Raw genomic sequence first — 20,752 nt, 5'->3', positions numbered from 1 at the left:
TCTGAAAATGCCTGCGCACAGCCACCGTCTTGCACCTAGCAGATACTTTACGCCCGCCGTCTCCACAACCCCAGAGACGGAGAGACTGGGCCAGGCCCCAGAGCTAGGAAGGGGGCCGAGACCAGGTTCAAACTCAGCACTGCCTGAGCCACAGCTGGAATCCTTAACCATGGCGATGGAATAGAATTTTTAAAATAGAAGTTAGAGTCAATTAAAAATTGCTGAGAGAGCTAATGGTGGGAGTGCGCCCTGCAGATCCTTCTGTGGGTTGAGCAGACACCTCAAATTGTGTCTCCCACACACAAATGGTCACCGTCACCCAAAAATGCAGATGGATTTCACACCAAAGCTTATAGGCACCATAAGCAGAAGCACCCTAAACAGCACCCACCCAGCGACAGACACAATTGTAAATGCACACGATTATAATGTGTCACCATATGCACAGGCATGGAGACATATCAAGCAACCTACGGATGATTTACTGCCTAAGGAGGTTGATAGGTAGGTGCATGAGAGGAGTGGGGGTTGAGGACTACATATCCCAAGAGACATCGAGACTGGTATGCCCTTTTGTATCTATGGCCTGTCCTCCCAAAGCCTCGTGGGATTTGTAGTTTATTCCTTTGCACAGGCCCAAGGACTTCAGAGTGGGTAGAGTCTGTTGCTTCTGTCCAGATTTCAGCCCCTTTCTATGTGTCTTTATTCTGGTCTCACAGTGACTGCCTCTCTCTCAATTGGGACTTAGGTGCAGGATACTTCAGGTGAGGATTATTTCTTGCTTCCTAGTGCTATGTATGAGACCACTCGCCCTGAACTACAAATCCCAGCATGGCTTGCAGGGGTGTGTAGAGACTGGACTACATTTCCCAGCGTCCCAAGGGAAGCAAGAGCCAATGGGTTCCTGTGGGTGCTCATTGTGGATCCCTCCTCTTGGGTTCTTTTCCCCATACGATCCAGGAGTGATCATCAGGAACTTGGGACTTCTTTTGCCAATGAGCCTGATTTCTTGGGTTGGTTTGGGAATCGGCTTAAAACCAACCGAGCCTTTAGGGGCGTGGCCATACGGACTACATTTCCCAGGAAGCCCCATACTGTTGGCCAATTGCCGTATGTACCCAAAAATGAATTTCCCAGCATGCCGTGGGCGGCCAGCCAGGGAAGCTTGGACATGCATTACTTTTAATGATTTAGGGGTTGCCGACTCAATTTCCCATGATGCCCTGAAGTTTGTCACAACCTAGGGAATCCCCTTATGCATTCAAAAACTGTTTTCAATTACTATTAGGCTTGGTTCTGGGCTCTGGGAACAAGGAGTGCACGCAGAAGACAAATTTGCTGTCCTCCTGTAGCTTATTTCTGGTTGAAGGGAGCAGACGGCCCATAATACATCAATTCGATGGTATGAGGAAAGCTGAGAAGGAAAAATTATCTATCTTCTAGGACTTCCGGGCTGCAGAGTCCCTTTTCCTACCAGGTCCCGTCCCTGAGATAGTCAACTACATTTCCCAGCATGCCGCGGGGGGCGGGGTACACCTCCGACCTACAAACTCCATTTCCCAGTGTCGCTCGGTGCATCCCCTCAATTAGATTTCCATTTGACCCCAGAGACTAGCGGCTTTCCCAGTGTGCCTGGGGGCAGATAGAGGCTGGAATGTTGCCATTAGCAACCTCCTCTTGCTAGAGATTCCACTTCCCAGCGCTCCCCGCGGTTCTCTGTGACCCGTGGACTGCATTTCCCAGCGACCCCCGGGACCGGCGCGGTGACGTCGCGCGCCGGGCGGGGCCGGCAGCGCCTCCGGCGGGCGGCGCGAGGCCAGCGGCAGTTCCCGGCGGCCCCGGGGCGGGCGGCGGCGGCGGCGGCGGAGGCTGGGCGCTCGCTCGCTCGCTCACGGAGCGGGCGGGCGACGCGATGTCGGGCGAGGACGGGGCGTGCCCGGGGGCGGCGGCGGCGGCGGCCCGCGAGCGGCGGCGGGAGCAGCTGCGGCAGTGGGGGGCGCGGGCGGGCGCCGAGCCGGGCCCGGGGGAGCGGCGCGTCCGCACCGTGCGCTTCGAGCGCGCCGCCGAGTTCCTGGCGGCCTGCGCGGGCGGCGACCTGGACGAGGCCCGCCTGATGCTGCGCGCGGCCGACCCCGACCCCGGCGCCGAGCCCGACCCCGCCGCCCCGCCGCCCGCCCGCGCCGTGCTCGACTCCACCAACGCCGACGGCATCAGCGCCCTGCACCAGGTCAGCGCCCGCCCTCGCCCCGCCGCCTCCCTCCCCGCGCGGGTCTGCACCGGCGGTGCCGGCCCCGGCCCTCCCGTCCCGGGCTGACCCCCCGTCCGAGCCCCCTTCCCCGGCTCACCCGCCTCGAGCTCCCCGGTCCAGCCCTGAGCCCCCTGGACCGGCCTTGGTCTTGGCCCCCCTGCGCTGCCCTCTCCCTGGACCCCAACCCTGGCCGACGGCCCCCGTCTTGTCACGGCGCTGTCCTCGCCCGACCCCGAGCGCCCTTTCCCAGCGTCACTGTGCCGTGCCGCCCCCGCCGGTGCCGCCTTACTCTGCCGGCTAGTGCAGCCACGCTTTCCCGCGTCGGTGCCACCTCTTCCGGCAACACTGGTACCCCGTCCGGCCCGCTGTTGCTCCCTCCAGGCAGGCACCGCTCTCACCGAGGAGCGTCCTCTCTCCCGGGCCCGTGCTTCCTCCTCCGCCGGCCCTGCCCGGGGCCGCCTCTGTGCCTGGGCCCAGGCCCCTCCGTGCCTTCCAGGTCCCCGCTCCCCGCTCCCCGCTCCGGCTCCCCCTGGGGCTCGCCCATCTGTTGCCGTCTGAGGCTGCGCCTTCCCGAACGCTCACCCCGCCGCTCGCCCCGCCGCGCAGGCTCTGCACCCTCCAAGGGGGTGCCTCCCCGTCTGGGTCACCCCGCGCCCTCCACTCCCACGCCCTCCGCCCCCACGCCCCCCTCATTCTCCTCCTGGCCCCGGCCGCCTCCTGCTCCCACCAGACGCCTTCTCCCGGGGATGCTCCTCCTGCGGGCACCTCGGCATCTTCCCCTTCCCCTCGCTCCCTGCGCCCAGGCCGGGTCTGCACCGTCACCTTTTTTTCTGGGCACCCTCTCAGCACCCCCACCCCTCCCTGGCTCTGGGCCACCCCTCCCTCCTCTGGGGATCTTGCTTCCTCTGCCCAGACACCCTCTCCTGCTGTGGGTTTGGCCGGCTTCCCCCTCTCCCAGGCGGTGCCATCTCCTGGCCTCCTGGCCTGTCGCCTTCCCGGGGGTTCTAGAACCCCGGTAGTCCACTCCCCGCACAACCTGGGCCCGTGTGCTTTCCTTTAAAAAAAAAACACAAAAAACATTTTTATTGATTTCAGAGAGGAAGGAGAGATGGAAACATCCCTGACGAGAGAGAATCGTTGGTTGATCGGTGCCTCCTGCACGTCCCACACTGGGGATCCAGCCCACAAGCCCGGCATGTGCCCTGTCAGGAATCAAACCGTGACCTCCTGGTTCATAGGTCGACGCTCAACCACTGAGCCACTCGGGCCAGGCCCGGGTGCTTTTCTGAGACACCCTGGTTCTCCCTGGTTCTGGGTGATTTTATCTATCTCCCCTCCCCCCACCCACGCACAGTGGGACCCCCAGGGACAAGACTGGACACTGGGGAGCCTCCATCCCCCCCCCCCCCCCCCCCCCCCCGTCCCTGAGGCCTTCTCCCTCCTCGTCTCCTAATGATCGATCCAGTCCCAGCCCCTCCTCCCTGCCAGAGCCCCTGGGGTTTGGCTCTGATGGAGCCGGGAGGAGGGAAAGGTTGGCAGGCGAGGGGGGCAGTGCGTGCACAGGTCCGCTTCTCGGGAAGGGGAGCCGTTCAGGGACACCCGGTAGCCCTGAGTCCCAACCTCAGCTCCTCACAGCCGAGACCTGGAGTCGGTGTCTCTTCTCTCTGTGCCTCAGTTGTCTTATCTGTGAAACGGGGCCAGTCGTGGAGCCCTCCCGGGTGTGTGTGTTTGTGTGTGTGTGTGTGAACTCCCTTTGGGAAGCAGCCTAGGTGGTCAGCGGGGCGTCGCTGTCCCTGGTCTCAGTGCTGCTCCCCGTTTCTCCCCCCACCCCGGGCCTGTCCCCTGCAGAGGCGCTCGTGCGACCTGGGACGTTTTCTCCGCCAGAGGAGGGTCCGCCTCGCTGAGGCCACGTAGGGCCAGCGGGGAGAGGGTCGCCAGGCTTCGGTGTCCCCTGAACCTTCCCTGAGGGGCTCCTGGCCCTGCTCTCAGGCCGAGCCCCGATGCCCAGCCGCCCCGTGGCCTGGCCCCTGCAAGGCCGCTCTGGCCTCGCCCAGAGGCTGTCCTCCGGTGGTCTCTCCCGCTTCGGCCCGCTGGATAGACCGAGGACGCCTGCGGGTTAGGGCGCCCCAGGCTCAGGGGGGAGCAGGTCCGATGGCACGGCCACGGAGAGCTGGGTGTGCGTCAGGCCGGGTCTGGGTGGTTTGCCCGAGACGGGCCCGGTTTTCCCACTAAAGGCCCCGGGCGGACCGGGATGGCTGCTCCCCTGCCCGTGTCCCCAGTTCTCGGGACTCAGCCTGGTACATACTCTCCTCCTCCCCGAAATCGCCTTGTGATCCCCGGCTGGGGGTCTGGATGGGTCGGAGGGACGGAGCCAGGATTCTGTGGTCTGAACGGGGAGGTGCGGGGACCTGTTCCCCCGGGTGTGGGGGGGGCGGGGCCGGGGCCTGGATTCTTGGGTCCCTGGTGCCCAGGCCTCCGGCGTCTTTCACACGGGGTGCCTGTGCCCGGCCAGGCCCTTGAAAGGGAAAGGCCCATCTCCCTCCTTGCCCCCCTCCGCCATCGCCATGACAACCGGGTGGAAATAAACGGAGCCCAGAGTTCATCCCGTTCCCAGGGCACGCGTGGCCCCCCTCGCACAGCCTGAGTTTCCATGACTTCATGCTCTTGGCCTTGCGGCTTCCTCCCCCCTCTCCCGACGGGCAGCCTGGGGGCGGTGAGGGGCCCGGGGGCTTAACTCACCCCGAGGCCCCGGAGTCCGGGCCACGGCCCTTAGACCCACCCGGCGTCTGCCTGCGGCTGCGGCTGCAGTCTCCGGAGCTTGGGTTCTTCATAAAACAGGTCCTGCCCGGCCGGCGGGGCCCAGGGGCTGAGCGGCAACCTAGGAACCAGGAGGTCACGGTTCCATTCCCGGTCGGGGCACATGCCCGGGTTACAGGCTCGATCCCCAATGGGGGGCGTGCAGAAGGCAGCCCATCAGTGATTCCCTCTCATCATTGATGCTTCTGTCTCTCTCTCCCTCTCCCTTCCTCTCTGAGATCAATAAATATATTAAAGAAAATACACACAGAAAAAGGGGTCGGCGCCCGGCACAGTGACTGGTCCTCATGCTCATGAGCTGCGGTCCTCGGCCCCAGGCCCCGCACACGCTGCCGCCTCTCCCACCTCGCAGTCCTGTCCCCCCCTCCCTGCAGCCCCGTCCTGTGGGTGGGGACGGACGGACGGTGGGCACTGGGGGAAGGTCCTCCCTGACGACAGGCACCAGCCAGGGTCAGGGGCACCTTCTCCATCCAGTTCCGACGCGCAGGGAGCTGGGAGCCCCTCATGGTCTCGCTGAACCCCGCATGCCGGGGAGCCGGGGTATCATCGCAAACAGCTGGGCGGCCGCGGGGCCTCCGCGGTCCGGACGGTGCCCTTCAGGCCTGTCCCAGGGCCATCGGGCCGCCTCCTTGAACTTCACGGCCACTCGGCGCCTGCAGCTGTCCAAGGCCCCTGTCGGGGGTCCTGTCGGGCCGGCCGGACGTGGGGTCTGGATGAGCCGAGGCTGACAGCCTGTCCCCCCCCCCCCAGGCCTGTATCGACGAGAACCTGGAGGTGGTGCGCTTCCTGGTGGAGCAGGGCGCCACGGTGAACCAGGCGGACAACGAGGGCTGGACGCCCCTGCACGTGGCCGCCTCCTGCGGGTACCTGGACATCGCCAGGTGAGGCGGGGCGGTGGCAGGGCCTGACGGGGGGCGGGGCTCGGACCCTCCGCCCTGACCGCCTCCCGCCCCCAGGTACCTCCTGAGCCACGGGGCCAACATCGCCGCCGTCAACAGCGACGGGGACCTGCCGCTGGACCTGGCCGAGTCGGACGCCATGGAGGGGCTCCTGAAGGCGGAGATCGCCCGCCGAGGTGGGCCTGGGGGCGGGCTCCCCGCCCGTGGCCCGGGGTGCAGAGTGGGGCCTGGGAGTCAGGCAGTCGGGGCTCAGGGGCCGGCCCTCCGTTTCCTAGGACCCGGACTCCCTCTGTGCCTCAGTTTCCTCACCTGTGAGATGGGGGTGTCGGCACCTCCTCCCACGGTGGCTGGGCACCTGGCATGACTGGACGTGTAGGTGCCTGTGCCACCCCTGGGCACAGAGGCGGCGCTCAGGCCGACACGGGCCCGAACGGCATTTACCCTCCGAGTAGCGGAGAACACTGCGAGGGCGGGGTGCTCATCCGGGGTCTCCGAGGAGGGATGGGGACCCCCGACGGAGGTGTTCTCAGGGGTGTTTGCTGAAGGGAGTAGAATGCAGGTGCCCTGCGGAGGGTTCCCCATGCCCACCGAACCCCAGGGGTCCTGAGCGTGGGGCCCAGGACCCGCCACGTGCCTGGCCTGTTTATTTTTCTAAGGAGAGTGTGCATGGCTTCTAGCAGGTTCTCAGCAGAGCTTGTGACCACCCCCTGAGACACCTAAAAATAGCCGCCAGGACGTGTGGACGTGAGGGCTGGTGAGGGCTGCCGGGCGGGCGGGCGGAGGAGGGGGGGCAGGTGGGCTGGGGGGCAGGAGCAGCTCGGTTTTCGGGGGGCTTGTGACGCCCACGGGGCCCGCAGGAGCCCTGGTGAGTGTGGCTGCGGCGCCCAGCGTCTCGGGGCGGCACCCCTGCTGGTGGGAGACAGGAGGTTGGCAGCGCCGCCTGGGGTGCAGGCAGGGCTCAGTCGGGCATGGAGAGGTACCTGATGCCAGGTGCCCGCTGCGGGCCTGGCTGGGGCGGTCAGGGCCTGGCCTTGGGCAGGTGAGTGCCTGAGAGAGAGAGCGCCCCCCCCATGGGGCACATGGGCCTGGCCGCCCTGCTGGGGTTCAGGTGGGGAGCGAGGGCGGCAGAGGCGGGGCTGGGGGCTCCCTCCTCGCCTGCGGCTTCTCAGCTGCGAGCAGCCGTGACCTTCGCTGAGGCTCCCGGGTCGTAGCAGGTTTACGGGGTCACAGCCCCACCGCGCTGGGCGCCCATCACCACGTCGGTTCAGATGACTTTTTCAAAAATAGCCTTGAACTTTTTTCTGGTTAATGTGTTTTTATTGACTTCAGAGAGGAAGGGGAGAGAGAAACATCAGTGATGAGAGAGTCATGGATCGGCTGCCTCCTGCATGCCCCTCACTGGGGATCCAGCCCACAACCCCGGCCTGTGCCCTGACCGGGCATCGAACCGTGACCTCCTGGTTCACAGGGCGATGCTCAGCCCCTGAGCCACGGCGGCCGGGCTCGGTTCAGATGGAAGTAGAGGTTCGTCAGTTTTGTAACTCTCGGATGCATCTCTGGCTTCCCTCCTCCTCCCCGCCCCCTACAGAAGTCCGCCTTTCCCTTCCTGCCCTCCTCCCCGGCCTCCTTCCTCTCTCCCGATCATTCTGAGAACATGTTGCTGGCACCGTGGCCTCCATAGACACGGGAGCCAGTGTCCCGCAGGGCGAGGACCCTCTCCGGGAACCGTGGGGTGAACATCGCTGCTCTCCGAGCAGCGGGCAGCGTGAGGCCGCTGCCGTCTGCGGGGTGAGCCCGCAGCCTGGACATGTGCCCCGACCTGGGACCGAACCGTGGCCTCCTGGGTCGGAGGTGTATGTGCCCAGCTACCGAGCCGCGCCGGCCGCCGCGTCTGTCTGAGCACGTCTGTCCTCCCTGCTGCCCTCCTCACTGCCTCTGCCTCTCGGGGCTGCTGGTCACGGAGGTCTGTCCGCCAGCCCGGTCCGGTCCGGAGCACAGGTCCCGCCCGGCGCGCGGGCCTCGGGGCTGTGTGATCAGCAGTGGTCGCAGGGCGGGGAGCCAGGGCCTCGGGGCTGTGTGATCAGCAGTGGTCGCAGGGCGGGGAGCCAGGGCCTCGGGGCTGTGTGATCAGCAGTGGTCCGCAGGGCGGTGCGCGCCCATGTCCCCAGCAGCGTCACTCACGGCCGCTGGCCGGTGGGCACGGCGTGTCCATCCACAGGCGCGTGGGCGGGACGTGGCCTGGCCGTTCGGGGGTATCGTGCAGCCTGAAAAGGAGCAGGATCCTCACACACGACATCTGGGCGGTCCTTAGGGACCCTCAGCCGCCGAGTGCGGTGAGCCCGTCACGGCATCACAAGGTGTGAGTCCTCGTCCGGGACGCACCGGAAGGCAGACTCAGACGGGCAGCAGGGTGGCGGCCGCCGGGGCGAGCCTTGTTCAGCGGGGACAGGGTGTCCTGCTGTCAGCTGAAGAGGGTTCGGGTCCCGGCCAGGGGGCTCCGTCGTTCAGCGTCATCCTTCGCACCGAGAGGTCGCGGGTTGTGGGCTCGATCTCTAGTGGGGATCATGCAGGAGGCAGCCGGTCGATGTTCCGCTCTCACATTGATGTTTCTCTCTCTCACAAATCAATTTAAAAAAATACATATATTTTATTGATTTTTTACAGAGAGGAAGGGAGAGGGAGAGAGAGTCAGAAATATCGATGAGAGTGAAACATCGATCAGCTGCCTCCTGCACACCCCCTACTGGGGATGTGCCCGCAACCAATGTACATGCCCTTGACCGGAATCGAACCCGGGACCCTTGAGTCCGCTGGCCGACGCTCTATCCACTGAGCCACACCGGTTAGGGCTTGCAAATCAATTTTTAGTAAGCCATGTTTAGCCTGGGTGGCGTGGCTCAGGGGTTGAGTGTTGACCCAGGAGGTCACCGTTGGATTCCCGGTCAGGGCACAGGCCCGGGTTGTGGGCTCCATCCCCAGTGGGGGGCGTGCAGGAGGCAGCCGATCCGTGCTTCTCTCTCTCATTGATGTTTCTCTCTCCCTCTCTCCCCCTCTCCCTCTCTCCCTCTCTCCCTTTCTCCCTCTCTCTCTCTCTCTCTCCCTCTCTCCCCCTCTCCCCCCTCTCCCTCTCTCCCTCTCTCCCTTTCTCTCCCCCTCTCTCTCTCTCCCTCTCTCCCCCTCTCCCTCTCTCTCTCTCCCCCTCTCTCTCTCTCTCTCTCTCCCTCTCCCTCTCCCTTCCTTCTGAAATCAGTAAAGATACATATATTTTAAAAGCACTCATACTTAGAGAAGAGATGAGGGAGTTCTGGGGCGGGTGGCGGGGATGGCGCACAGTTTGGACTCTGTGCGGCCTGCTCTCTGCCCACCTGCTGCCACAGTGGGGAAGGGCGCCAGGCACAGGGTAAGGGTGTGAGCCTGGCTGTGTTCCAGTAAAACTTTATTTACCAACAGGCCAGTCCACAGTGACAGGAGGTAGACAGGTGGGCGCAGGGGCTAGGGAGGGGAGGCACAGGGAGCCACTGCTCAGGAGCCGGACAGGCCGGTGGCTTGCACAGCGCGGTGGCGGTGCTCAGTGCCACTCGGTTGGGCATTTTAAAATAGCACCATCAGTAACTGATGTTAATCTTTATTTTACCGCCACAAAAAACCCACTTAAAAACCCCGGTGGCCTGCCCCCCGGCTGTCGTCTGTCAGCAGACACAGGCAGGTCTCCAGGAAAAGCAAACCTGAGGAGGATGAGCTCGAACATGCGAAGGAACGCAGCCCTCCCCGCGGCCCTGCCTCCCGCAGCCTGGCACACCCCGCCGTCCTGGGATTGGGCGGAGGGGATTCCCTTTAAGGAAGCGGCAGAGGGTGAGGGAGAGGGCGGGTCCCCAGACACCAGCACCGCCCGGAGATGGCCCTGACCAGGCAGACAGACATTCCTGGAATAGCAGCCCTGTCCTTGGCCAGCCGGGCGGCCCAAGGTGTCCGGTTGGCGTGAGGCCCAGGTGCCACCAGGTGGCGCCAGCGGGGAGCCCGGGCTCCGGTGGCTTGGCCCTCAGCCAGGGGTGATGGGTCTGGTGTCTGGGACGTGTGTGGACGGGGCCCGGGTGTGCAGGACACAACGGAACACACTCCCGGCAGCTGACCCGTGGTGGCGGCTCCCTCGGGGCCGCGGGGAGTCGGGTGACTCAGCGAGGGGCACACGGGTTCTGTCTGTCGTTCTCACTTTAAGCCGAGTGGCGATACGTGAGGGTCCTCTGCCGCTGCTGTCCATTGGAGAACCAGTGTGAGCCTCGGAGTAATTGCACATCTCCCCGGAGGTGCATTTTCAAAAGGTCAGGAGAGTCCTGGCTGGTGGCCAGGGCTTCGCTGCGCACCGAAAGGTCACTGGGTCGTCCAGTCGGGGCAGCTGCCTGGGCTGTGGGCCGGGTCCCCGGCAGGAGGCAGGCAGGCGGCAGCCCATCAGTGCTTCTCTCATTGATGTTTCTGTCTCCCTTCCCTTCTTCTCGCTCTAAAAATCAACCAAAACATATTTAAAAATATAAAAGTAAAATGAAACAGGTGAAATTAAGTGCAGTAATATTTAAAATACATATATATTTTTATTGATTTCAGAGAGGAAGAGACAGGGAAAGAGAGAGACAGAAACATCAATGATGAGAGAGAATTATGGATCGCCTGCCTCCTGCACGCCCCCCCAATGGGGATCCAGCCTGCAAGCCCGCAACCTGGGCCTGTGCCCTGACTGGGAATCGAACCATGACCTGGTTCATAGGTTGACGCTCCACCACTGAGCCACGCCAGTTGGGCAGTAATATATTTTTTAATTCAATATGACAAAATAGCATTTCAACGTGTAATCAGTATAAAGAAAACTATGAGTTACTACACATTTTAGTTTCTTCAGAATTCAGCATGTGTTTTTCATTTACGCTCCATTATTTTTTTATTGATTTTAGAGAGAGGAAGGGAGAGAGAGAGAGAGACATCGGTTTTCTCCTCCATGTGGCCTGACCGGGGATCAAACCCGCCACCTGGCTGTGTGCCCTGACCAGGAACTGAGCCTGCCACCTCGGGCGTGCAGGATGAACTCACACCTTGCCTTTTGCGCCCGTAAATGCAGCACAACTTTCCACGAAGCTGATTGGAAGCAATGACATCGACTAGCGAGGAGACCAGATTGCTCTAGGGCAGTGGTCGGCAAACCGCGGCTCTTTGGCCCCTTGAGTGTGGCTCTTCCACAAAATACCACGTGCAGGCACGCACGTACAGTGTGATTGAAACTTCGTGGCCCATGCGCAGAAGTCGGTTTTCGGCTCTCAAAGGAAATTTCAGTCGTTGTCCTGTTGATATTTGGCTCTGTTGACTAATGAGTGTGCCGACCACTGCTCTAGGTGCTAGCACAGCTGGGAACAGCGCTAAGGAGGAAAGAAGCGATTGCCCCCGACCCCCCATACGGACACTGTGTTTAGGGGCTTTTTGCTTGGTCTGTCCTAATGAGTCATCAAAGTGATACTGCTGACAAAATGCCTGAAGGTGGTGGGCTAAGGACTGTATCGGTAGTGACAGGAAGAGTTAAATACTGTCAAACGCTGTATTTGCTCAGTAAACTATAGGTGCTATCCTTAAAAAGAACCGTCAAGGGGATTCTTGGGTTGAAGTGAGGAAACGCTTGTGATTTCCATTCTCCCAGCCCCCCTCTCCACCCCCCGCAGGGACTCAGAGACCCTTAGTGGCACGCTGGGCTGCGCAGAACATGATTGGGAAGTGGGTGAGCTGGCCCAGGACCTCTGAGTCCCGGAGGAGCACACAGACGGAGAGGGACAGGGGAATGCACAGGGTGAGCTGCGCTTCCTGGACTTTGGGGTGAGTCCCACCTGTCACCCCTTCCTGTCCTCCCAGGTGTGGATGTGGAGGCAGCCAAACGAGCCGAGGAGGAATTGCTACTTCACGACACAAGGTGCTGGCTGAACGGAGGTGCCATGCCTGAGGCCCGGCACCCCCGCACAGGGGCCTCCGCTCTGCATGTGGCCGCCGCTAAGGGCTACATCGAAGTGATGAGGTGAGCTGGGCTGGCAGGAGCCCTCCCTTTCCCCTGCTCTTTCTGTGGGGCCAGTCTGTTCCTTCTTGTTGTCTTATACCTTCCTGTGAATTTTGTCTATTCCCCTTTTTTCTTAATTTATGTACTTAAGGCTATGTATTTGCCTCTAAATACAGCCTTAGCTGCATCCATAAGTCTCGAAGTATAGACCTTTCATCGCCATCCTGTTTAAAACATTTTCCAACACGTAATTTTTATTCTTGGACACATGGGTTATTTAGAAGTATGTTCTTAATTTCCAAGAATATGAAATTTTGTTTCTCATTACCCATGTCCTGATTTAATTGCGCTGTGGTCAGAGAATGGGGTTCTGTATGATTCCAGATTTATTGGATTTGTTGCAGTTTTGCTTTATTTCATTCCCCAGTGTAAGAAAGGTGGAATCAGGCACAGTGTTGTATGTAGGTTATTAGGTCAGCTTCGTATCATGCAGTTTAGATCTGTGTCCTTAGTGGTTTATTTCTCCTGCGTATTGTGGCGGTTACTGTAAGAGGTGTGATAAACACCATGCTGTGGGTTTTGCGCATCCCTCCTGCGGCTCCATCCATTTCTGTTACACATTTCGGGGCACAGTTGTGTGGGGCATGTATTAAATTGTTAGGGTGCATGCTCCCTTTCTGCCACTCACCTCGGTCCTGTCCATTTCGGTTGCCCGCCCCTTCTGTTGGCGTCGCTGGTTCCAATTATTACCCTCAGATCCCTGCGCTCTCTCACACCCCGCCCCCGTTGTGACGTTAAGCTCTATTTTTAGTGTGAAAATGGAGTTAAGGTGAACCCTTCCTCTCTGTTCCCCTCCATGTTGAATCTCCAGGCAGGCTTTCCAGTGAGGTGTTTAAGACGACCCCTCAGCTCCAGGCTGGTGTCCAGCTGCCCCGTCCCTGCTCCAGCAGAAGTCCTGGGTCTGACGCTCAGGGCTGCCTGGCACTGCCCGCCCCAGAGCCAGGCCCTGTTGAGAAGGGACGCTGTGTGGGACACCGGGCGCGCTGAGAACAGCAGCAGGCAGAGGGCAGCAGGGCAGGACCGAGGCGGGGCACCCTGGGGGAGAGCAGGCACCCGGCAGGGCTGGAGCGGAGGGCGCTCGGGGCAGGGGGCAGGCGTGCCCGGGTCAGCAGGGCGGTGGAACCTTTTGTTAACCAGGTTCCTTAGCAGCGATCTCCTTAGCCTCGCGGCTGCTCTTCTCGCCACGCAGTCCTCAGAAGCGGTCGTGCCTGCCCCCAGCTGGGGTGCAGAGTCGCCCGGACTTGTGGCCCTGCCTCCCCCTGAATCGCGTGGTCTTTGGGGTGACTGTCCCCGGAGAACGATAGGCGGGTTTGGTTTCTCGGCCTCGCACTGGTGGCGTCTGGACCGGATCCCCCTGTGGGGTTAGCAGCATCCCTGGCCCCACCCCTCAGTGTGGCAGTCAGAGTCGGCTCCAGACCCCCCAGCTGTCCCCTGGGGGTCCCAGGACATTGCTGCCCCCACCCCAGCTGCAGGGACCAGAGGCCAGCTGTGGGCAGGGAGAGGTCAGGGCTGCTGGCAGAGGGGTCACTGTGGGAGGGCTGGGGACACTGGGCCTTGCACCACGTGGTCCGGATGCTGTCAGACTGTCACAGCTGGTGCTCCACCACAGCCTTGGTCCGGGTCCTTGACCCCGAGCCCCTGACCCCCAGCCTCTCTGCCCCCCAGGCTGCTCCTCCAGGCTGGCTATGACCCCGAGCTCCGGGATGGGGACGGCTGGACCCCCCTGCACGCGGCGGCCCACTGGGGCGTGGAGGACGCCTGCCGCCTGCTGGCGGAGCACGGTGGGGGCATGGACTCGCTGACCCATGCGGTGAGGCCCGAGCCCCGCCCCCTTTGGGACTGGTGGGGGGTGAGGAGGCCCCACACCTTCATCTGCCCTCCTCCCCTCCCCCCAGGGGCAGCGGCCCTGTGACCTGGCCGACGAGGAGGTGCTGAGCCTGCTGGAGGAGCTGGCCCAGAAGCAGGAGGACGTGAGTCTCGGCCCGCCCCTCCCGTCAGGTCCCCGCAGCTGCACTGTGGGGTGTAGCAGCATCCCCCCTGTGGAGGGAGGGGGCTCTGGGCCTGACTCCCCAGGGCAGTGTCATTCCCACTGGTGACCGAGCCCCGGGGAGGGCGCGAGGAGGGCTGCGTTGGGCCGTGGCAGGAGGATGCGCACGCGTATTCGTGTATTCGCCCGGGTGCGGGCTGGGCCTCGCTACCCCCAGGGCCCCTCCGACGAGCACCAGGCGGGGCCTTGTTTCTGGAAAAACGGGGAGCGGAGAGTGAAGGGTGTGCACCCCGGCTCCGGCCCGGCTCTGTGGTGGATTCTGTGGGAGCGTGTGTCCGGGTCCTGGGAGGTTGGAGGGTTGGAGCAGGTCTCCCCTGGAGGGTAGGCACACCCCCTGGGGATGAGACCGGAGGCCCGGAAGCGGGGGGCCCAGGGAGGACCGGACTGTGGGGGCACATGGCGCATGCGCGGTGCAGCTGCTCGGCCCCCTGCAGCCCTCCCCGCGCCCGGAGCTGAGCTCCCCGTGGAGCACCTGGGAAGGCGTGACCACAGCTGTGCGGGCGGCCGTCCATGTTGGGGATGTGGGGCCCAGGGGGACCCCCATGTCCTGCCCCTCCCAGCAGCCCCCTTCTCCCTGCAGCTGCGGAACCAGAAGGCAGCCTCCCAGAGCCGGGCCCCGGAGCCGCAGGCGCCCTCCAGCAGCAAACACCGAAGGTACGGGGTCTCCCTGGGGCAGGGCTGGAGGCGCCCAGGGCTGGACCCTGACACCCTCCCTCCCACCAGGAGCTCCGTGTGCCGTCTGAGCAGCCGAGAGAAGATCTCCCTCCAGGACTTGTCCAAGGAGCGCCGGCCGGCGGGGGCAGGGGGAACCCCCATCCGGGATGATGACGACGACAGAGAGGAGGGCCCCACAGGTGAGCAGCTGGGGGCCTGGACTCCTGGGTCTGAGGGAGGAGGGCTGGGGGCCTGGACTCCTGGGTCTGAGGGAGGAGGGCTGGGGGCCTGGGCTCCTGGGTCTGAGGGAGGAGGGCTGGGGGCCTGGACTCCTGGGTCTGAGGGAGGAGGGCTGGGGGCCTGGACTCCTGGGTCTGAGGGAGGAGGGCTGGGGGCCTGGGCTCCTGGGTCTGAGGGAGGAGGGCTGGGGGCCTGGACTCCTGGGTCCGAGGGAGGAGGGGCTGGGGGCCTGGACCCCTGGGTCTGAGGGAGGAGGGGCTGGGGGCCTGGGCTCCTGGATCTGAGGGAGGAGGGGCTGGGGGCCTGGACTCCTGGGTCTGAGGGAGGAGGGCTGGGGGCCTGGGCTCCTGGGTCTGAGGGAGGAGGGCTGGGGGCCTGGACTCCTGGGTCTGAGGGAGGAGGGCTGGGGCCTGGACTCCTGGGTCTGGGGAGGAGGGCCTGGTTCTCACAGGCAGTTGGCAGATTCTTTTTTTTTTTTTTTTAATGTTTTTGTTGATTTTAAAGAGAATAGAAGGGAGCGGGAGAGAGAAAGAAACATTGATGTGAGAGTGAAATGTTGATTGGCTGCCTCCTGCTCACACCCTGTGTGGGGGAATGAGCCCACAACCTGGGCATGTGCCCTGACCAGGAATCAAACTGGTGACCTATTGGTTCATGGGTCAATGCTCAACCATTGAGCCACACTGGCCAGTGCTGCTGGCATATTCTTACTAAGATCTCATTTTCTTACCCAACAGAGCCGCCCCCTGCAGAAACCAGAACCCTCAATGGCGTGTCCTCCCCGCCACCCCCCAGCCCTAAAGGCCCCACGGTGAGTCTGCAGGCCCTGCATGCAGAGGGCAGGGGAGGGGCTCCCATGAATCCTGTACATCTCCTGTCTGGGTAGATAGGGTGAAGACTACAGTTCCCAGAATCCTCTAGTACAGCTGACTATCTTTTTCTGGTTGCACCTGCTCCAGGGGCTGATGGGAATTGTAGTTTGCTGTGGTCCTTCTGGGGGTAATATTTGAAATGTATGGGAAGAAGGACCCCTTCTCCATCACTGAGACCTTTCTCTGACCCCAGACCTCCGAGGAGGTCCCCTTCTCCAGGCGCTTTGGCCTCCAGAAGACGGGGAGCTCAGGTGCCCTGGGCCCTGCAGACAGACAGGGGGCGGAGGGTGCCCCTGGGGCTGGGCTGCAGCGCTCAGCTTCCTCCTCGCTGCTGGAAGGGACCGCCACTCAGGTGAGTGGGGCGAGAGGCAGGGGCCAGGCCCTGCTGGGCAAAGCTGCCCGTCAGAGAGAATACCCGCCTTCCCTCTCTCCGCAGGCCAAGGAGCCCCGTCTTGCCAGAATTACCCCCACTCCCTCCCGGAAGGTGCCAGAGCCCTCTGCCCCGTGAGTACCCAGGGCCTGGGCCCTGCTCAGGTGACCCCGAGCAAGCGCTGCTCTCCGCAGTCTGGTCCCTGCTCCGCCTCCTGCGGCCTCGCCCCCGCTCCCACCTGTCCCTTTGCCCACGCCTCCCCCTCCTGCCCCAGGACCTTTGCTCTGCTCTCCCTCGCTCGGTCTGTTTCCCGTCACTTTCCCCGGGAGGCCCACCGCGGCCACGGGTCACATTGCCGCGGAGCCCGGACCCGCACGCCCTGTCTCCCGTCCTTGCTGTTTGTCTTCTCCCACGTGCTGCCCTCCCGTGTGTGCTGAGATGGACTAACTTTTCATGGTGGTTTATTTTGCATTCTTTCTGCCCAGCTGGCCTCACGGGGCAGTCATTTGTGCTCTTGCTCACTGCTGTGTGGTGGCGCCTGCCACCTACAGCGAGCTCGAGTAATGTTTGCTGAACGAGTGAATTCACACGGGTGTGCGGGTGTGAGAGCGCCAAGCCTCCTCCCTCAAAACTCCACTCCCCTCCAGGATCCCGCAGCCTGAATCCCCAGGGAAGCCAGCTGTCCCTGCCGCCTCCACAGCGCCCCCCGTGGACTCGCGGGACCGCCGGAGGTAACAGAGGCCCCGGCAGTGGTCTCCCCAGGCTCTGTGGGGGAGGGGTCCTCCCCAAGAATTAGCCTCCCCCAGGGGTGTCGGCCACGGACAGGCCCAAAAGGAACCCTCCCTGAGGTCAGGGGCTCTTCCCGCAGGTCCTACCAGATGCCTGTGCGCGACGAGGAGTCAGAATCCCAGCGCAAAGCTCGCTCTCGCCTCATGCGCCAGTCTCGGAGGTCCACACAGGTGTGGGGGGCGGGCAGGGCCTGGACACCAGGTCTGAGGGAGGAGGGCTGGGGCCTGGGCTCCTGGGTCTGAGGGAGGAGGGCTGGGGCCTGGGCTCCTGGGTCTGAGGGAGGAGGGCTGGGGCCTGGACTCCTGGGTCTGAGGGAGGAGGTTGGGGGCCTGGACTCCTGGGTCTGAGGGAGGAGGGCTGGGGGCCTGGGCTCCTGGGTCTGAGGGAGGAGGGCTGGGGGCCTGGACTCCTGGGTCTGAGGGAGGAGGGCTGGGGCCTGGACTCCTGGGTCTGAGGGAGGAGGAGGCTGGGGGCCTGGGCTCCTGGGTCTGAGGGAGGAGGCCCTGACTGCCCCTGGCCTGCAGGGCGTGACTCTGACAGACCTGAAGGAAGCAGAGAAGGTGGCAGGGAAGGCCCCAGAGCCGGAGAAGTCATGCCCACAGAGCCCGGTGAGAGGCCGCGGGGTCAGGTGACGGGGCTCGGGGTGGTCCAAGCAGCCCTCGTCCTCTGACCCCTGCCCTCTCCCACAGGACCCTTCCTGGCAGCCCCGAGTCCCTGGGGCTGAGAATTCCGATGGCCCCGCCCAGAGAGGTGAGGCCTGGTCTCTGGGAGGTCATCTGAGCCCGCCCCATCCCTCCCGCTGCAGTCTGCCCGTCTGCCTGGAGGCTTGGGCCCAGGGACCCTGACACCACAGAGGAGTCCTGACTCTTGCCCCTCCCCCAGTAGAGGCGCCTGACGGGCAGGGACACGGACTGCAGGCCTCCCGGGAGCACCGCAGAGCTGGCAAGGAGAGGAGAGGGCCTGCGGAGGTGAGGGGGGCCCCGGGCAGAGGTGAGGGGGGCTCAGGCGGAGGTGAGGGGGGGGCCGGGCAGAGGTGAGGTGAGGGGGGCCCCGGGCAGAAGTGAAGGGGGGCCCAGGCGGGCCAGCTGGGATGGTGGGCGGGCCTTGGCAGGGGTGGGGGTGGGGGTGGGGGAGCAGGGGCACACCCCCTTTGGGCATCCCACTGAACCCCGCCCCATCCACAGGGGGAGGAGGCGAAGCCCTCGGACATCAGCCCAGAATCCAGGTACGGGGTGGGCCGGGCAGGGCTGGGCGGTCGGATGGCCGCGCGCCCCTGACGCCGAGCTTTGCCTCCACCCAGCACTCCCAAGGCCAGCCCTTCCCCCCGGAGGCCGCGGGCCCTGAACCCAGAACCCCAGCCCGGATCGGAGCAGCCCGAGGGCGGCTTCAGGAAGGTGGGCGAACCCACCCTCTGCCCTTACACACCTGCCCTCTGCCTGTCCGCGCCCCACATTCTCTGCCTCACCTGTGCGCAGTGAGCCCCGGCAGCTCGGCCCTGACCCCTTGTCCCTCTCCCCCGTACCCCCAGCTCTACGCAGAGCTGCGCGTTGAGAACGAGAGACTTCGTGAGGCCCTGACCGAGACCACGCTGCGGCTGGCGCAGTTCAAGGTGGAGCTGGAGCGCGCCACGCAGGTGAGGGCGCCTGGGCCTGCGGGCGACCCTGGCATCGCTGTGCCAGGGGCTGGAGCAGTGAGGGGTGGTGTCTGAGCTGAACTCTGCCTTCAGGGGCGGGCCCTGCGCCAGTGGGTGGGGCTAGGATCCTGGAGGCGGGGCCTGGTTAAAAGGGGCGGGGCTTGCGATGAGCAGAGGATCGGCCAGAATCCTGGCCTGCCTTCCCTCTCCCCGCTGCTTCCCATTCCCGGCCACTGCGGTTCGGACGTTGCTCTGACCCCTGCGCTTTCTCTGTCCCACCAGAGGCAGGAGCGCTTTGCAGAGAGGCCGGCCCTCCTGGAGCTGGAGAGATTCGTGAGTGGGGCAGCCGGGGTGGGGTCAGGCCATGTCCCCAATTCCAGCCTATGGAGGTCTGCGTGGAGGGGACACAGTGACCCTCTAACCTGGCCCTTTGACCTTTCCCCCCCATTCTCAGCCTCCCTCTGGCCCTCCCCCGTTTATTGCAGGAGCGCAGGGCCCTGGAGCGCAAGGCCGCGGAGCTGGAGGAGGAGCTGAAGGTGAACACTCACGGGGCGCGGTGGGCCGCGGCTCGCCTGCCGGGGCCTCCAGCTGACCCATCCCATCCCACAGGGCCTGTCCAACCTCCGGGCTGACAACCAGCGCCTCAAGGACGAGAACGCGGCCCTGATCCGCGTCATCAGCAAACTGTCCAAGTGACCCCGGAGGACTCGCCCCTGCACCCGCATTTATACAGCTGCTTCTGCCACACGCACCCCTTCCCTGTGTGAACACGAGTGACAGGGCTGCCGGGAGTCTGAGAAGCCATAACCTCCCCTCGGGACCTCCAGGCTGGGAGGGGAGGACGGAGCCCCCAGGAGCCAGGGGGGCCCTCTGAGGCCAGGATGGAGACGGAGCTGAGCCAGGTAGGGGACCAGGGCTGCAGGCAGGACCAGGAAGGAACCGAGGACCAGGAAGTGCCAGGACCAGTAGCCAGGACCAGAGTGGCCACCCGGAGGTCCCCTCTCACGTGTGCTGCCACGTCACCCCTCCCGCCCCGAGCAGGGATCCGAGAATGTGCCAAGCGCCCGCCGGCCTGGGCCGGGTGGGCCTGTATATAGGGTCCGTGTGCAATAGGGAGGGCGTCTTCTATTTTTTGCTGCCCCCCCCCCGGCGCTGTCCGGGGAGGGGGAGAAGGTATTTTCGAGACATAGCACAGGCACCACAAATAAAGGTCGTGAAGTTGCCACTCAGCGGCTGGGTCCCCTGCTGGAGGTGGGGCGCTGCGTCCGCTGGCTGGGTGCGTGGCAGGGTGGGGTGCTGAGGGCGGAGGTGCGTGCTCCCCGGCCGGGGAGGGGCCGCAGGAAGCCTGGTGGAGCAGCGGCCCGGCCGGCTGTCATGCTCACCAGCAAGGCGGCCGTGAGATGGAGTTGGGGTCTTGTCATCACTGCTTGTGAAACAGGCAATTGGCAGCATTTAAAATGTGGGTGAGTCACATAGAAAACTCTGGAATTTGCCTTCTCGGAAGAAAGTAGGAAGCCGCGACGGTGAGCGCAGTCCTGCATGGGAACAGCTGGAGCTGAGGAGGAGCCACGCTCTTCCAGGGCGGGCAGGCATTCATCCACCCATTCATTCATTCATTCATTCCTGCTCATGGCTTCATGCCAGGCCCTGGCCTACCTGTTGCTGATACAGTAGTGAACGAGAAAGGCGGCGATCTGAAACATCTTAGGAGAGGCATAAGGCACCCAACAACAAAAGGAATGCATTTAGGTGGTGGTGCGATGGAGAAAAAGCAGAGGTGGGGGTCGGGGGCTGGTGTGTGCGTGCCTGCGTGCGTGTATTGTGTACAGGGTGGTCAGGGTAGGCCCCACGGAGAAGCTGGCTCAGACATACTTGAAGGCATCAGGGAATGAGCCATGTCGGTATTTGAGGGAAGAGTCTTTTGGGTGTTGAGAATGCATGTGCAAAGGCCCTGGGGTAGAAGTGTGCGGACATATTGAGGCACAAAGAAGCCCACGTGGCTGGAGGGAAGTAGGGGATGGGCCTGGAGAGGCTGCACGTAGGGAGGTGGCCCTGGGAAGGACTTGAGCTGAGGGGGGACCCACATTTGAGCAGGTCC

The 20,752-nt window shown here is 63.4% G+C and overlaps 1 protein-coding gene across 3 annotated transcripts; it reads left to right on the top strand.

Moving 5' to 3' along the window:
- Positions 1 to 1,843: 1,843 nt before the first annotated feature.
- On the top strand, positions 1,844 to 19,883 carry PPP1R12C (protein phosphatase 1 regulatory subunit 12C). Of its 3 annotated transcripts, none has more exons than XM_054709969.1 (22): positions 1,844 to 2,227; positions 5,816 to 5,946; positions 6,022 to 6,140; positions 11,851 to 12,010; positions 13,715 to 13,859; positions 13,945 to 14,019; positions 14,677 to 14,750; positions 14,820 to 14,950; positions 15,728 to 15,801; positions 16,056 to 16,214; positions 16,299 to 16,366; positions 16,880 to 16,963; positions 17,101 to 17,191; positions 17,546 to 17,629; positions 17,711 to 17,771; positions 17,907 to 17,989; positions 18,206 to 18,246; positions 18,322 to 18,415; positions 18,550 to 18,654; positions 18,937 to 18,987; positions 19,140 to 19,190; positions 19,264 to 19,883. In XM_054709969.1, the coding sequence occupies exons 1-22, from the start codon at positions 1,913 to 1,915 to the stop codon at positions 19,348 to 19,350; spliced, it is 2,283 nt and encodes a 760-aa protein (XP_054565944.1). In that variant the 5' UTR covers positions 1,844 to 1,912; the 3' UTR covers positions 19,351 to 19,883. The 3 variants fall into 3 exon arrangements, with proteins under 3 accessions (XP_054565944.1, XP_054565943.1, XP_054565945.1); XM_054709968.1 differs by having other exon boundaries at positions 17,904 to 17,989; XM_054709970.1 differs by lacking the exon at positions 16,056 to 16,214 and having other exon boundaries at positions 17,904 to 17,989.
- Positions 19,884 to 20,752: the final 869 nt, after the last annotated feature.

The sequence above is a fragment of the Eptesicus fuscus genome, chromosome 21 (assembly GCF_027574615.1).
Source record: "Eptesicus fuscus isolate TK198812 chromosome 21, DD_ASM_mEF_20220401, whole genome shotgun sequence".
NCBI lineage: Eukaryota > Metazoa > Chordata > Mammalia > Chiroptera > Vespertilionidae > Eptesicus > Eptesicus fuscus.
The sequence above is the reverse complement of the archived record's forward strand: the minus strand, read 5'-3'. Positions and strand labels throughout refer to the sequence as shown.